This window comes from Euleptes europaea, chromosome 1, assembly GCF_029931775.1.
Source record: "Euleptes europaea isolate rEulEur1 chromosome 1, rEulEur1.hap1, whole genome shotgun sequence".
In the NCBI taxonomy this organism is placed as follows: Eukaryota; Metazoa; Chordata; class Lepidosauria; order Squamata; family Sphaerodactylidae; genus Euleptes; species Euleptes europaea.
Genome location: NC_079312.1, coordinates 176,934,204 through 176,950,329, shown reverse-complemented (window position 1 = coordinate 176,950,329; position 16,126 = coordinate 176,934,204). Strand labels below are relative to the sequence as shown.

At 44.9% G+C, this 16,126-nt stretch overlaps 1 protein-coding gene across 1 annotated transcript; it reads left to right on the top strand.

The window, feature by feature from the left end:
• The first annotated feature begins 205 nt into the window (after positions 1 to 205).
• On the top strand, positions 206 to 15,967 carry TSR2 (TSR2 ribosome maturation factor). The gene is made up of 5 exons (XM_056867386.1): positions 206 to 292; positions 8,847 to 8,937; positions 11,684 to 11,775; positions 13,135 to 13,308; positions 15,863 to 15,967. Exons 1-5 carry the CDS (start codon positions 206 to 208, stop codon positions 15,965 to 15,967), a joined length of 549 nt encoding a protein of 182 aa, XP_056723364.1.
• Positions 15,968 to 16,126: the final 159 nt, after the last annotated feature.

The following is a 16,126-nucleotide window of genomic DNA, read 5'->3' as shown; positions in this document are numbered from 1 at the left end:
TTAACGAGAGTTCATCGAGTTCAACGGCGTCGGCTCTGCACCACAATGGGACCCTCCTGCCAAAGCGCCGTGGCGGGACTCGAACCCGCGAAAACCTGGAGCCGAACGGCGGCCATCCGTCACTCGGCGCGCGCCTATCCCCTGCGACGGGCGCGCTTCCGATCGACGACTCGGCGATCGACTTCCCGGCTGTCTGCCGCCTGCGATGGCGGCGCCGAGGCAGGAGGAAGCGGCACGTGGCCTGTTCGGCCAGGGGGTGAAGGCTGTGCTGGCCCACTGGCCCGCCTTGCAGGTACGATTTTATGCAGCCCGTGCTCGGCAGGAAGGCCGGTTTGCGATGATCAAGAACCTTTGCAAGCAGCTTTGCAACCTTTGCTTTCTCGGAAGAAAGTCTCGTGTGGACGCGCCGAACGCTCCCATCAGTCCAAAGCAGTATCCGTGTTCGTCTGTGTCGATGCAGTGGGAAAGAGCAAGAGTCCAGTAGCTCCTTAAAGACTAGCAATATTTCTGACAGGGTGGGAGCTTTCGTGAGCCACAGCTCACTTCTTCAGAAGCGGTAATATACTGAAATAAGCAGTGATATACTGAAATAAGTTAGTAGGAAAGAGTCCAGTAGCTCCTTAAAGACTAACAAAATTTCTGGCAGGGTAGGAGCTTTCGTGAGCCACAGCTCACTTCTTCAGAAGCAGTAATATACTGAAATAAGCAGTGATATACTGAAATAAGTAAGTAGGAAAGAGTCCAGTAGCACCTTAAAGACTAGCAATATTTCTGACAGGGTGGGAGCTTTCGTGAGCCACAGCTCACTTCTTCAGAAGCAGTAATATACTGAAATAAGCAGTGATATACTGAAATAAGTTAGTAGGAAAGAGTCCAGTAGCACCTTGAAGACTAACAAGATTTCTGGCAGGGTAGGAGCTTTCGTGAGCCACAGCTCACTTCTTCAGAAGCAGTAATATACTGAAATAAGCAGTAATATACTGAAATAAGTTAGTAGGAAAGAGCAAGAGTCCAGTAGCACCTTAAAGACTAGCAATATTTCTGGCAGGGTAGGAGCTTTCGTGAGCCACAGCTCACTTCTTCAGAAGCAGTAATATACTGAAATAAGTTAGTAGGAAAGAGTCCAGTAGCACCTTAAAGACTAACAATATTTCTGGCAGGGTAGGAGCTTTCGTGAGCCACAGCTCACTTCTTCAGAAGCAGTAATATACTGAAATAAGCAGTAATATACTGAAATAAGTTAGTAGGAAAGAGCAAGAGTCCAGTAGCACCTTAAAGACTAGCAATATTTCTGGCAGGGTAGGAGCTTTCGTGAGCCACAGCTCACTTCTTCAGAAGCAATAATATACTGAAATAAGTTAGTAGGAAAGAGTCCAGTAGCACCTTAAAGACTAACAATATTTCTGGCAGGGTAGGAGCTTTTGTGAGCCACAGCTCTCTTCTTCAGAAGCAGTAATATACTGAAATAAGCAGTAATGTACTGAAATAAGTTAGTAGGAAAGAGTCCAGTAGCACCTTAAAGACTAACAATATTTTGGCAGGGTAGGAGCTTTTGTGAGCCACAGCTCTCTTCTTCAGAAGCAGTAATATACTGAAATAAGCAGTAATATACTGAAACAAGTTAGTAGGAAAGAGCAAGAGTCCAGTAGCACCTTAAAGACTAGCAATATTTCTGGCAGGGTAGGAGCTTTTGTGAGCCACAGCTCACTTCTTCAGAAGCAGTAATATACTGAAATAAGCAGTGATATACTGAAATAAGTTAGTAGGAAAGAGTCCAGTAGCACCTTAAAGACTAGCAATATTTCTGGCAGGGTAGGAGCTTTCGTGAGCCACAGCTCACTTCTTCAGAAGCAGTAATATACTGAAATAAGCAGTGATATACTGAAATAAGTTAGTAGGAAAGAGTCCAGTAGCACCTTGAAGACTAGCAATATTTCTGGCAGGGTAGGAGCTTTCGTGAGCCACAGCTCACTTCTTCAGAAGCAGTAATATACTGAAATAAGCAGTGATATACTGAAATAAGTTAGTAGGAAAGAGTCCAGTAGCACCTTAAAGACTAGCAATATTTCTGGCAGGGTAGGAGCTTTCGTGAGCCACAGCTCACTTCTTCAAAAGCAGTAATATACTGAAATAAGCAGTGATATACTGAAATAAGTTAGTAGGAAAGAGTCCAGTAGCACCTTAAAGACTAACAATATTTCTGGCAGGGTGTGAGCTTTCGCGAGCCACAGCTCACTTCTTCAAAAGCAGTAACATACTGAAATAAGTTAGTAGGAAAGAGTCCAGTAGCACCTTAAAGACTAACAATATTTCTGGCAGGGAAGGAGCTTTCGTGAGCCACAGCTCACTTCTTCAAAAGCAGTAATATACTGAAATAAGCAGTGATATACTGAAATAAGTTAGGAAAGAGTCCAGTAGCACCTTAAAGACTAACAATATTTCTGGCAGGGTGTGAGCTTTCGTGAGCCACAGCTCACTTCTTCAAAAGCAGTAATATACTGAAATAAGCAGTGATATACTGAAATAAGTAGGAAAGAGTCCAATAGCACCTTAAAGACTAACAATATTTCTGGCAGTGTAGGAGCTTTCGTGAGCCACAGCTCACTTCTTCAGATACCCGGTAAAAATCTTTGTAAGCAGCCTGCTTTATCGGAATAAAGTCTTGTGTGGACACACCGATCTCTCCATCAGTCCAGAGAAGTATCCGTGTTTATCTGTATAGATGCAGTGGAAAAGAGCAAAAGTCCAATATCACCTTGAAAACGAACAAAAATTTTGGCAGGGTAGGAGCTTTCAGGAGCCACAGCTCACTTCTTTAGAAGTAGTAATATACTGAAATAAGTTAGTAGAAAAGAGCAAGAGTCCAGTAGCACCTTAAAGACTAACAAAACTTCTGGCAGGGTAGGAGCTTTTGTGAGCCACAGCTCACTTCTTCAGCTACCTGGAAAAAATCTTTGCAGGTAGCCTGCTTTATCAAAATAAAGTCTTGTGTGGACTCGCCGATCTCTCCATCAGTCCAGAGCAGTATCTGTGTTTGTCTGTATAGAGCATGGGTTCTCAACAAGGGGGGAATTCCCCCCCTTGGGGGGGATTTTAGGGTTCCAGGGGGTGAATTGGGACCACTATTCAGCAAAGCGTGATGTCCTGTAGATTATGTACAACCTGTAAAATTGTAGTTTGTTTTTAATTTAATCTGCGACATTCAGTAAAGTTTATGACTATTTTGGGAAGGGGGAATTTTATTCTGAACAATGCTGAAAGGGGGAATGGAGCAAAAAAAAGTTGAGTACCATTGGTATAGATGCAGTGGAAAAGAGCAAGAGTCCAGTAGCACCTTGAAAACTAACAAAACTTTTGGCAGTGTAGGAGCTTTCGGGAGCCACAGCTCACTTCTTTAGAAGTAGTAATATGCAGAAATAAGTTAGTAGGAAAGAGCAAGAGTCCAGTAGCACCTTAATGACTAACAACATTTCTGGTAGGGTAGGAGCTTTCGTGAGCCACAGCTCACTTCTTCAGATAGCCTGCTTTATCGGAATAAAGTCTTGTGTGGACACACCGATCTCTCCATAAGTCCTGAGCAATATGTGTGAATCTGTGAGAACGTTTGTCCCATTTTTCAGGTGAGGAAGACAGACGCACAGCCCAGTATCAGTCTATGCATGTCCAGTTCTTAAGCAGAAACAACAGTTAAGTCATAACAAAGACTGCTAAATATATGCAGAGTGCTTTTCTCTTACTGTACTCGACGCTCCCCCACGCACAATATTTACGGTATTGGCATTTAGAAAGTAAACACTGATCCCACTACTAAACCAAAACTAGAGAACATGCTTTTGTTCCAGCGTGGTGTCATGGTTAAGAGCGGTAGACTAATCTGGAGAACCAGCTTTGTTTCCCCACTCTTTCACATGAACAGTGGACTCTAATCTGGTGAACCAGGTTTGATTCCCCACTCCTCCATATGAACCCTGCTGGGTGATCTTGGGCTAGTCTCAGTTTTCTTCAAGCTCTCTCAGCCTCACCTACCTCACAAGTTGTCTGTTGTGGGGAGGGGAAGGGAAGGAGATTGTAAGCCGGTTTGATTCTTCCTTAAAAGGTAGAGAAAGTCGGCATACAAAAACAAACTCTTCTTCCTTTCTAAGGATAATCGATTCCTCATTTTCGCTCGTGTCTCCACGTCACAAAAGCAGTTTCCTTTTAAAATACTGTCCCTCACATCTACTTGTAAGTTTTCCTTCCCTTAAGTAGGGCCTAGCCCAAGTATCTTATTTCAGCAGGGGAGGGGCCGTGGCTCAGGGGTAGAGCATCTACTTGACATGCAGAAGGTCCCAGGTTCAATCCCCGGCATCTCCAGTTAAAGGGACCAGGCGAGTAGGTGATGTGAAAGACCCCTGCCGGAGACCCTGGAGAGCCGCTGCCGGTCTGAGTAGACAGTACTGACTTTGATGGACCGAGGGTCCGGTTCAGTATAAGGCAGCTTCATGTGTTCATGTGTACTGCTGGATCTAGGAAGAAAAGGTGTGTTTACAAAGTTAAAGAAACCTCTTTCCTTATCGAAGCTCATATTCTCCAATATTTAATGAAAATGCCACTATAGCCCTTATTTGGTTGCCACAATCTGAATCAGTTGGAGAAGAAATTTACCAACCTTAAAGGCTTCTTGTTGGCATTTAACACTACAGCTGTTGAGAGGAAAGTTGAGAGGTGAAAAGAATCAGGAAATACATTTAAAATAATATATTTTCTGCCAGTTTCTTTGTGATACCTTAGTAACAGGTACCATCAGGAGCCAGCATAGTGTAGTGGTTTGGAGAGGTGGAGTCTGATCTGGAGAACCGGGTTTGATTCCCCACTCCTCCACATGAGCAGCGGACGCTAATCTGGTAAACTGGATTTGTATCCCCATTCCTCCACCTGAGGCCAGCTGGGTGACCTTGGGCTAGTCACAGTTCTCTTACAGCTCTCTCATCCCCCCCTACCTCACAGGGGGTCTATTGTGGGGCAGAGAAGGTGATTGTAAGCCAGTTTGATTCTTCCTTAAGTGGAGAGAAAGTCGGCATATAAAAGCCAACTCCTTCTTCTTCATCATCATCATCATCCTTCCTGCTTCAATTGCAGGGGCTTATATAGTACTTGAAGAAGCTGCTGTGTAAAATCTCATGTCACGACCACCTGCATAATGCAAACAGAAATAAAAGGGAACTGTTGCTTTAAAACAGAGATGTTTGGAAGGTGTAGTTTCCCCCAGGAAAGGGAAAGCAGAATTGGGACTGTTGAAGGGTAAAACGCTATCCAGGCTGACTACCAGTTCTCATGAGAATTAACACATCATCAAGTTCCCTTTTCATTCCGTTATTCCCCATGGTGAGACGCTGACGTTATTTCCACATGGTGCGTTACAAGATATAAGAGCTGTTAGAGCAGTTGAAAACAGTGAGCACGGTCCTATTTAGTTTAGAAGTTATTTATTTATTCGCCTAAGCACTTTGCATACCGTGAAGTCTGCCAGATGTTGGCATTTGAGGCAGCTGAGGATTTTACAAAGTAGTTAAAATGGGTAATCGAGATCTTTAAACATAAGTGTTAAAAACTTCTCTAAAAAAAATTCAGCACCGTTTAAAACAGTTAAACGCTAAGCAGATATACTCAGAAGTAAGTCTTATCAAATGGGGAAGAGTAAAAAAGGTTTAAAAGGAGATGACTGAAAAAACTGAAGCTACTGTCAATAGGGACTGGAGAGGCGGGAAGGTGGATCCCAGCAAAGTCAACCAACTAACCATCCAATCAGCAGAATGTCTGGGAAACCAGTTTTAACCTGGTAATGAAAGCTTAGAAAGCTTAGGGCAGGGGTGTCAAACTCAATTGTTACGAGGGCCTGATATGACATAAATGTCACTTGGCCGGGCCATGCCTCGCCAGCCCAGATTGGGACGGGGTGTGTGTGTGGCTGCCTCAGCTGGCTGTGGGCTGGAGAAGAAGAAGGAGAAGAAGAAGAGTTGGCTTTTATATGCCGAATTTATCTACCACTTAAAGAAGAATCAGACCAGCTTACCATCACCTTCCCTTCCCTCAACAGACTCCCTGTGAGGTAGGTGAGGCTAAAAGAGTTCGGAGAGAACAGTGACTAGCTCAAGGTCACCCAGCTGGCTTCATGTGTAGGAGTGGGGAATCAAACCCGGTTCACCAGATTAGGGTCCGCCGCTCATGTGGAGGAGGGGAATCAAACCCGGTTCTCCAGATCAGAGTCCACCACTCCAAACCACCGCTGTTAACCACTACACCATGCTGGCTCCCACCAGGGGCCAGATCCAGCCTACGGACCTTATGTTTGACACCTGGCTTAGTGGATGTGGGGTGGAGTTTCCATAATTAAGCTGCCACAAAAACCCTGCCTTTGGTAGCCACTTCCAACAGATGATGGAGGTACAATCAGTTAGACTTCGAAAGGCAAGCATACAACTGAAAAGTTGCCCAGAAAATTTCACAGTTACATTCTTAAAAATCACTTCAACAGAGAGAGATAAGAAAAGTGGGATCTCTTGACAATGCTTGGAAATTATGTAAAACCCCAGTGGGTGAAGCCCAGAGAGAACGCCTATCACAGGTTAGGAAAACTACCCTCAGTCCCAAGAGAATGCCAGCGTGGCGAACAGCCAACGTGCGGGAAGCCCTACAAGGCAAGTTGGCTTCCCCCTTGGTGAAAATATTGCCCAAATAAGAATAAGGACCACAACTGCTAGAGATACAAATGCAAGTTAACAGTAAGAAAGGAAAAGAATATGTGCAGCAGATTGCCCAAAAAATATTAAGACAACACCCAGAGAGTAAAAAAATAGTTGAAAGATGATGTGTGTGTGTTAAGTGGCGTCAAGTTGCTTCCGACTCACGGTGGCCATATGAATCAATATCCTCCAGAGCATCCTATCCTTAACAGCCTTGCTCAGATCTTGCAAACTGAGCCCGTGGCTTCCTTTATAGGGTCCAACCATCTCTTGTTGGGTCTTCCTCTTTTCTTGCTGCCTTCGACTTTTCCTAGCATGATTGTCTTTTCCAGTGACTCTTGTCTTCTCATAATGTGACCAAAGTACGATAGCCTCAGTTTAAGTCATTTGAGCTTCTAGAGTCAGTTCAGGCTTGATTTGATCTAGAACCCACTGATTTGTTTTTTTGGCAGTCCACGGTGTTCGTAACACTCTCCTCCAACACCACATTTCAAAGGAATCTAATTTCTTCCTATCAGCTTTGTTCATTGTCCTGCTTTCACACCCCATACATAGTAACAGGGAATACGATGGCGTGAATTAACTTGATCTTGATTGCCAGTGACACATCCTTACACTTAAGAATCTTTTCTAGCTCCTTCATGGCTGCCCTTCTCCAGTCTCAATCTTTAGTGTTCTTTAGTGTTATTTAAATGGGATATGCTGGGGATTGAACCCAGGAACTTCCGTATGCCAAGCATATGCTCTACCACTGAGCCACGGCTGCTCCCCAAAATACTAGCAAAGAGCACTGAAGCACATGTGACATTCAACTGGGCTGGCATGTATGATTGAGTAGCATGCTATGCTCTTGAGTACAAATTTATTCTATTGCCATGTGCAAGTGATACATATCATGGGAAAGCAACAGTACTGCCAGAGATCCTGGAGAGCCATGAAGAGGGTCGTGGCTCAGTGGCAGAGCATCCGCTTGGCATGCAGAAGGTCCCAGGTTCAATCCCCGGCATCTCCAGTTAAAGGGACTAGGCAAGCAGGTGATGTGAAAGACCTCTGCCTGAGACCCGGGAGAGCCGCTGCCGGTCTGAGTAGACAAGACTGACTTTGATGGACCAAGGGTCTGGTTCAGTATAAAGCTGCTTCATGTGTTCATGTGACTCTTCATATGTAAGCAGGAGTTTTGGAGTAATCAAAAGTGAAGACAGACGTAGCATCTCTTTGACCCGTTGAAGCCTTGTGTCTTCTTGCGGTGTGAAAACAGCTGTGCATACAGGTGTATATAAAAGCAAGTCAGAGGATGGATTAGCCCGTGAGCTGTGCCATCGATCTCGACTCCACAAACAGGCAGGCTGAGAAGTGTTTTTTAGAAAGGTGCATACATGTTTCAGCATATTTTAATTCTCCCCCCGCCCCCGCACATTCAGGTGGTTACTTTTCAGCATACCTTCTATGTATTTTTGGATGTGTTTGTGACAATATGTATGAATGTATATATGACCACTGAGGAAGGCCGTCCAGGCCGAAACTCGTCTGGTTTTATATTGGTCATTTGCATTTATTACAGATCATCAACACTGTTGGATATTCAGTCATTTTAATTTGAAGCCTATATGTTTTGGGGCCTAATGTTTTTAATGTGTGTACACTCTATAATAAATAATAATAACATTATGTATAATATTTAGCTCAACTTTGAATTCTTTGTTTCCTTTTTTAAATTCTTAACACAGGTTTTGTTATGGGGGGGGGAAGAAACCTTTGAAAGTTGGGTGGTAGCGTTATCACTGATGCAAACCAATGAAAATCGTCCGTCATAGCTTTAAAACAATCAGCAGGGGAGGAGAAATGGGCTCTTCCCAAAAAGCAAAAAAATAAAATAAAAATGAAGAACAGTTTCTTCTTTTCTCCCAGAACTCAAATGCTGAAAAAGCATTTGTGTGTGCCGAAGGGCAGTGGAGGAACGATCAGATTCCCTCTGCCCCTCTTAAAAATATTACATCTGTCTTAACCCTGAGCAATAGGCCACGCATTTGTACTATACCAAGATATCTTTCCCTCGGGAAATTGCTTGTTGCAGACCTGCCCGGCTCTTATAAATGACTGTGGCCTTATCTTCCTGTGATGCAGATTGCAGTGGAAAACGGCTTCGGCGGGGCGTTCAGCCAAGAGAAAGCCGAATGGATGGCGGGGGCCGTGGAGCAGTATTTCCAAAGCAACGGTGAGGGACCCAAATGAGAGAACCTCCTATTGAGGCAGGCTGCAGACTCCTCAGGATTTGGACGGTTTCCCCTTCACGGACCACATTATATCCAGAACGATGCCAGTGGTCAGAGACGGGGAGGGTATACAGCAGGGGTGTCAAGCATACGGCCCCGGGGCGCAGATCCGACCCCTTGAGAGCTCTTATCCAGCCCGGCGAGACAGCCTAGGCAGCCACCACCACCCCCAGCCCCGATCTGGGCTGGCAAGGCATGGCCTGGCTTGACCAAATGCCATTTATGTTATACCCGGCCCTTGTAACAAATTGAGTTTGACAACCCTGGTGTACAGAGCAAAGGGTATGGATCATTCGTCTAAACCACAGTTTCTTAAACTTTTTCCATTTGCGACCCCTTTTCGTCCGAGAATTTTTTACCCGATCCTGGGTATATAAAACAGGTATACAAATCAAACCTTTACTGATCATAAATCATAAAGAAATTTATTTTAAAACAATTCTTTGGTATACGTATAATTTTACCATTTTTACCTTTTACTGTTGCCATATTTTTCGTGACCCCCACATTCAGTTACTAATTTTTTTCTGGACCTTCACATTTCTAGTTTAGACCATAGCTTCTTAAACTGTGGGTCGTGACCCAGAGTTTAAGAAGCTTTGGTCTAAACTAGAAATGTGAAGGTCCAGAAAAAAAATTAGCAGGAAAAAGGCTTCTTTGGGGGACTTAATTTTCCCCCATTTTTGGAATGAACGAAATGCCTTTTTAAGGCAATGTTTTTATTCTTCCAAAATGTCTAGTATGAGGATTTTTTACGTGAGACGTTCTACCACTTTTTTTTGCCATCAAGTCACAGCTGATCTATGGCAACCCTGATGGGGTTTTCAAGGCAAGAGAAAAACAGAGGTGGCTTGCCCGTTGCTGGCCTCTGCGTAGCAACCCTGGACTTCTTTGGGGGTCTCCCATCCAAGTACTAACCAGGGCCGACCCCGCTTAGCTTCCGAGATCTGACGAGACCAGGCTAGCAAATGATATTTTCTATATAAACGATAGACACACACAATATTTTCAAGGTTGTATTAGGGACTCACTGAAATGTCTAAGGAATTTGTGCGGGAGGAGAAATCATCCCCCCTCCCCAGCATTTCCTCTCCACACTGAGATCTCTCAGTGTTTCATTTTCGAGTACGTCACATGCTTCTACAGCTTCAGATGGATTTTAACCTCCTCTATTTTTTATGATTGGTTTTATTTTTTTTCTAATTCCAAATAGCTTCATTGTGTGGATTTTTTAAAATTTGTACACTGCGGACAATTTAGGAATTAGAGATAGGAAGCTGTCAAAGCAGTAAAAATAAGGTCAATGTAGCATATATTTTAATTTTTCCTCCCAAGTGTCAATTTTTTGAGGAGGCAGAAACAGTGTTTTCCCCCCTGAATTCTTCCAACGTTTCTGGAAATTTTCCATTCCTAGTCAGAATCCCAACCTTGGCTGGGAACTGTCCTATGTGGCGTGACATGCGGGGCCTGTATTTTCTTTTTGTGTCCTGGTCCCACTGGATTGATTCAATGCACCAAGATCTCAATTCCTTGGTGAGCTTCCCTAGAAACAGAAACTTCTAACTATCATGAAGCATAACCGAGGCAAACTGGACACAGGAGTGTAATTTATATTACACTTTTGAAAATCTGAAGAATGTAAACGGAGACACTGTCCTTCAGTGTTACTCCTCTGAAGATGCCGGCCACAGCTGCTGGCGAAATGTCAGGAAAGAAAATACCAAGACCACGGTTACACAGCCCGGATAACCTACAAGAACCAATGTAAACGGACCTGTCATCTAGTAATCTGAGCATTAAAGCTATGGATCCTTGCAGAAACATTGGTTTAACCAGGTCAAGGACTCATGTTTTACGTTCCCAGTTCTACCAGGGGAGTAAGGTTCAGTGACTGCAGCAGGGATGTTGGGAGTCAGGATATGGCTTGTGTCTAAGGTTGCCAACCTCCAGTGGTAGTAAGCAATACAAAGAGAATCCGTAGGCTGTATAGTAAAATACTCAACAAAACAGCACACAGGCTCATATTTAAATACAAAAATTATATAAAGTATACATGAGAAAACAGAGTGTAAGCAGCATAAAGAAATAACAATAAGTGAAGCATCACAATGGAACAATACAAAAGAACAATGACGGACATCAGAAGTGCCCTAGGAGACTCCCAAGCTGTCCCACGAATCCAAGAACGCTCCTAAAGTAGTAGCACGGTTCAAAGTGAACCCATGCGATGTGATGCTTCACTTATTGTTGTTTCCTTATGCTGCTTACACTGTATTTTCTCTTCTATACTTTATATAATTTTTGTATTTGAATTTGAGCCTGCATGCTGTTTTGTTATTTGAGAACCTCCAGGTGGGCGGCTGGAGATCTGCTATTACAACTGATCTCCAGGCAAAAGAGATCAATTCATAATGGCCGTTTTGGAAGGTGGACTCTATGGCATTATACCCCCTTGAATTATACCCCTATGGCATTGTACCCCCTCTATGGCATTATACTCCCCAAACCCTTCCCTCCCTCAGGCTCCACACCCAAAATCTCCAGGCATTTCTCAACCTGGAGCTGACAACCAGATTTGTGTCATTAATTCAAGGAGTGTAGTTGGGATTTTAGTCGGCAGGGATAGGCTGTTGACATAATAGAAATCTAGGTTTACAGAATTTGTCCCTTGGTCCAACCTCTCTGCAGCTGACCTGGAGCCAGACGAGGTGGACGATTTCCTCGCAGAGGTGATGAACAATGAATTCGATACGATGATAGAAGATGGCAGCCTGAGCCAGGTATCTTCTACGCAAGACCATACAGAGAGAATTAATTGATACCTTATTTCTTTTGGTTTCTTGGGGATAATTGCTGCTGAGAGGGAGGAATGTGGTGATGTTACCCGTGTAGGTTATTATTATCATGGGATGTTTCCTGGACCAATCTCTTTGACAACAGGCCATGTTTCCCAGAGTTTATTTTTTACAGACGATTCAGGAGGCGGCTATCTTGTCACTCTGCTATATATTGCTTTAGCCTGCAGGTGTGGCTAACGTGACTAAATGGTCATCCGTTTTTGAAAACATTCCCTGCACCTAGAAGACTAAGACATTTAGATATAACTATTCTCCCTGATATCTCACCCCCCCCCCCAATTTTCTCTTGTCTCAGGTGAGAGTTGTCATTATGGGATCTTACTTGTCTAGAATGTATGGTTATGTTATTGTGATGATACTGCTGATACAGTCACTCTTGAGCGACCTAATGTAGGACAAAAGCCTTAGTCTGTTTTTAATATGGCATACGGGCTCTGTCTTTGTCTTTCTTAATGACCTCTGGGAATCTTAAAACTACTGGGCTAGAAGAGAGCAGAAAGTTAGCAACCCACCCATCCTGAAAAGGCAGATACTCCCCAGTGTGGTGCAGTGGTTAAGAGCGGTGGTTTGGAGAGGTGAACTCTGATCTAGAGAACCGGGCTGGATTCCACGCTCCTCCGCATGAGTGGCGGAGGCTAATCTGGTGAACTGGCTTTGTTTCCCCACTCCTACACACGAAGCCAGCTGGGTGACCTTGGGCTAGTCTCAGCTCTCTCAGCCCCACCTACCTCACAGGGTGTCTGTTGTGGGGAGGGGAAGGGAAGGTGATTGTAAGCCAGTTTGTTTCTTCCTTAAGTGGTGGAGAAAGTCAGCATATAAAAACCAACTCTTCTTCTTCTTCTACTGTAAGCAAATCATAAAGAAAGCCCCATTAATCTACTGTATAATATGGACAACCATAGAGGTCTTTGAGGGGGGACATGATTGCTCTCTTTAAGTATTTGAAATGCTGTCACTTAGAGGAGGCTAAGGAGTTCCTGTTGGCAGCAGAGGATAGGACTTGCATTGATGGGTTTAAATTATAGGCGGAAAGGTAACGGCTGGATATTAGGAATTTTTCTTTACAGTGAGAGTGGTTCAGCTGTATAATTGGCTGCCTAGGGATGTGGTCAGAGCATAAATTCATTGGGAACAAGAATTCCTGCCTGTGGACCGAGCTGTAGCCTAATGGGAAGGAAAGGAAGGTTGTCCTTCTAACCAGCTCCAAAGCGGGCATCACTGCAGTTCTTTTTAACCTTGCGCTGGTTGCTGAAGAGCTTTGTCCCTCTTCCCACGCTGTAGGTAAGCCAGCAGCTGTGCCAGTTCTTCCGCCAGTGCCAGCAGGGAAACGGAGCAGCGGTGCAGGAAGCCCTTGCGCGCCTGGCCCAGAAGCAGCAAGCGGCCAAGAGGGTCGCCGCGGAAGCTCAGGCCGCCGAAGAAAGCAGCAGCGAGGAGGAACAGGAAGCAGAGGAAGAGGTATTGTTCTGCGAGGAAGCCCGGCACTGGAAAGCTGATTAGCTTAGAAAGAAGGCGGTTAAGCAGCGCATACCTTGCCCTCCCCAGCCGCCCCCAACTTCGGAAGTGGTGGGGGAGATCGAAGCGCTGGGTTTGAGTCCCCCCGCCGTCCGATCCTGGCGAGTAGTGTGGATTGGAAGACTCCTGCAGCCCAAATTCAGGAGTGGGGGGGGGGGGGCTGCCGCGGCTCACAGGCCAGATGACAGCTCTCAAAGGGCCGGATCCAGCCCCCGGCCCTTATCTTTGACACCCTGATTTAAAATCTGTGGTGAGACCCACACTTGGAATACTGTGTACCGTTCTGGTCACCACGCCTACAAAAGGATATTGCAGAGCTTGAGAAGGCGCAGAAAAGAGCAACCAAAATTATCAGGGGGCTAGAGAAACTGCCCTATGAGGAGTGGTTGAAACGCTTAGGGCTGTTTAGCTTGGAAAGAAGGCGGTTAAGGGGAGACATGATAGAGGTCTATAAAATTACGCATGGTGTAGAGTGGACAGTGAGAAGCGTTTCTCCCTCTCTCAGATGAACGTGGGGTCATCTGCTGAAGCTGGAGGGTGAGAGATTCAAAACAGATAAAAGGAAGTATTTCTTCATACAACGCATAGTTAAATTGTGGAACTCCCTGCCCCAGGATGTGGCGATGGCTGCCAACTTGGAAGGCTTTAAGAAGAGAGTGGACATGTTGATGGAGGAGAGGGGTATTTATGGCTATTAGTCAAAATGGATACTAGTCATGATGCATACCTGTTCTCTCCAGGATCAGAGGAGCAGGCCTATTATATTAGGTGCATTGGAACATAGGCAGGATAATGCTGATGCAGTCGTCTTGTTTGTGGGCTTCCTAGAGGCACCTGGTTGGGCCTCTGTGAACAGACTGCTGGACTTGATGGGACTTGGTCTGCTCCAGCAGGGCTTTTCCTATTTTCTTAAGTTCTTATGTAGAAGGGGTCTGTATTTTGGACCTTTCCATATACAGGTTGAGAATCCCTTATCTGGATATCGGATATCCGGACTGACCCCAAAACCAGTTTTTTTGAGCCAGCATGCAGGCATTATTCACAGGCCCTCAGCAGCACACCAATTTGTTTCTGATGGTTCAATGTACACAAAATTATTAAAAATATTGTTTAAAATTACATTGAAATATGTGTATAAAGCGTATATAAAACATATATACAACATAAATGAATTTCATATGTAGGCTTGGGTCCCATCTCCAAGATGTCTCTTTTATATATATACAAATATTCTAAAATACAGAAAGATCCAAAATATGGACCACTTCTGGTCCCAAGCAGTCCAGATAAGGGATACTCAACCTGTCTTGAATATTTTGGAATTTTTGCATATACATAGTTGTGAATTTCCTGCATTGTGCAGGGGGTTGGACTTGATGGCCCTGGTGGTCCCTTCCAACTCTATTATTCTGTAATGAGATATCTTGGGGATGGGACCCAAATTCATTTATGTTTTATATATACTTTATACACATAGCCCAAATGTAATTTTAAGTGATATTTTCAATAATTTTATATACATTGAACCATCAGAAAGCAAGGTGTTAACTATTTCACCCGAATACCTGTATCAGCTGTTAAACAAGAGCAACAACAAACTAACAATGGCAGGCTTTCAGTCTCCACCTATGTTGCAGCGTACACTGTATTTTATATTTTTAGGGCAGAGGAAACATTGAAAGCATGCAAAATGGATCTGCCTGCATGCCGGCTCGACGGGTCCGGTTTTCGGATCAGTCCGGATATGGGATGTCCAGATAAGGGAATACTCTACCTGTAGCCAGTGTGGTGTGGTTAAGAGCAGTGGTGGACTCTGATCTGGAAAACCGGGTTTGATTCCCCACTCCTCCACATGAGCGGCAGAGGTTAATCTGGTGGACCGGATTTGTTTCCCCACTCCTCCACATGAAGCCAGCTGGGTGACCTTGGGCTAGTCACACTCTCTCAGCCCCACCTGCTTCACAGGGTGTCTGTTATGGGGAGGGGAAGGGAAGGTGATTGTAAGCTAGTTTGATTCTCCCTTAAGTGGTAGAGAAAGTCGGCATATAAAAACCAACTCTTCTATGCTTGTCAGATGGCAGGAGCTTGAAAAGAGCATTGCTAGGTTAGTTGTTTGTTAAAATTGAAGCAGTATTGGGCAGCAGAAGATACATGAACACATGAAGCTGCCTTATACGGAATCAGACCCTTGGTCCATCAAAGTCAGTATTGTCTACTCAGACGGGCAGCGGCTCTCCAGGGTCTCAGGCAGGGGTCTTTCCCATCACCTACCTGCCTAGTCCCTTTAACTGGAGATGCTGGGGATTGAACTGGGGACCTTCTGCACGCCAAGCAGATGCTCTATCACTGAGCCATGGCCCCTCCCCTAAGATAGAAAGGCAAGGGGCAGTAGCAGCTTTTCAGGCTTGCTCAGGAGGTTCCTGCCCAGCCCATCTTTTAGGGTAGATCCTGACTAAGCCAGGACCAGCGAGTTTTAACATTCTCGGCTTCTCCTCAGGCCATGGAGTGCAGCTCAAACGGACTGCAGCCCAGCCCGCCTCCTCCCTCCTCGGGCCCCGATCAAGAAGACGGTTGGACTTTGGTAAGGAAGAAAAAGAAATGAGAGAGAGAGGGACGCAACAACGGCAGGATTCTTGCTCGGACAACGGCGAGCCCGGTCCTATCCCTCGTGTCTGAGTCGTGAACAGAACTGAAATGAACGGTATCGGGGCAGGGTTGAATCGGGCCGTGCTGCATTGCTGCCCCCACGCTCCTTTGCCCT

What these genes read in the sequence shown, in the direction of transcription:
- TSR2 (XM_056867386.1), top strand. Translation starts at nt 206, where the DNA reads ATGGCGGCGCCGAGGCAGGAGGAAGCGGCACGTGGCCTGTTCGGCCAG. An exon ending in AAGATGGCAGCCTGAGCCAG is followed by an intron (nt 11,776 to 13,134) that starts GTATCTTCTACG and finishes CCCACGCTGTAG; the next exon opens with GTAAGCCAGCAGCTGTGCCA. An exon ending in AACAGGAAGCAGAGGAAGAG is followed by an intron (nt 13,309 to 15,862) that starts GTATTGTTCTGC and finishes GCTTCTCCTCAG; the next exon opens with GCCATGGAGTGCAGCTCAAA.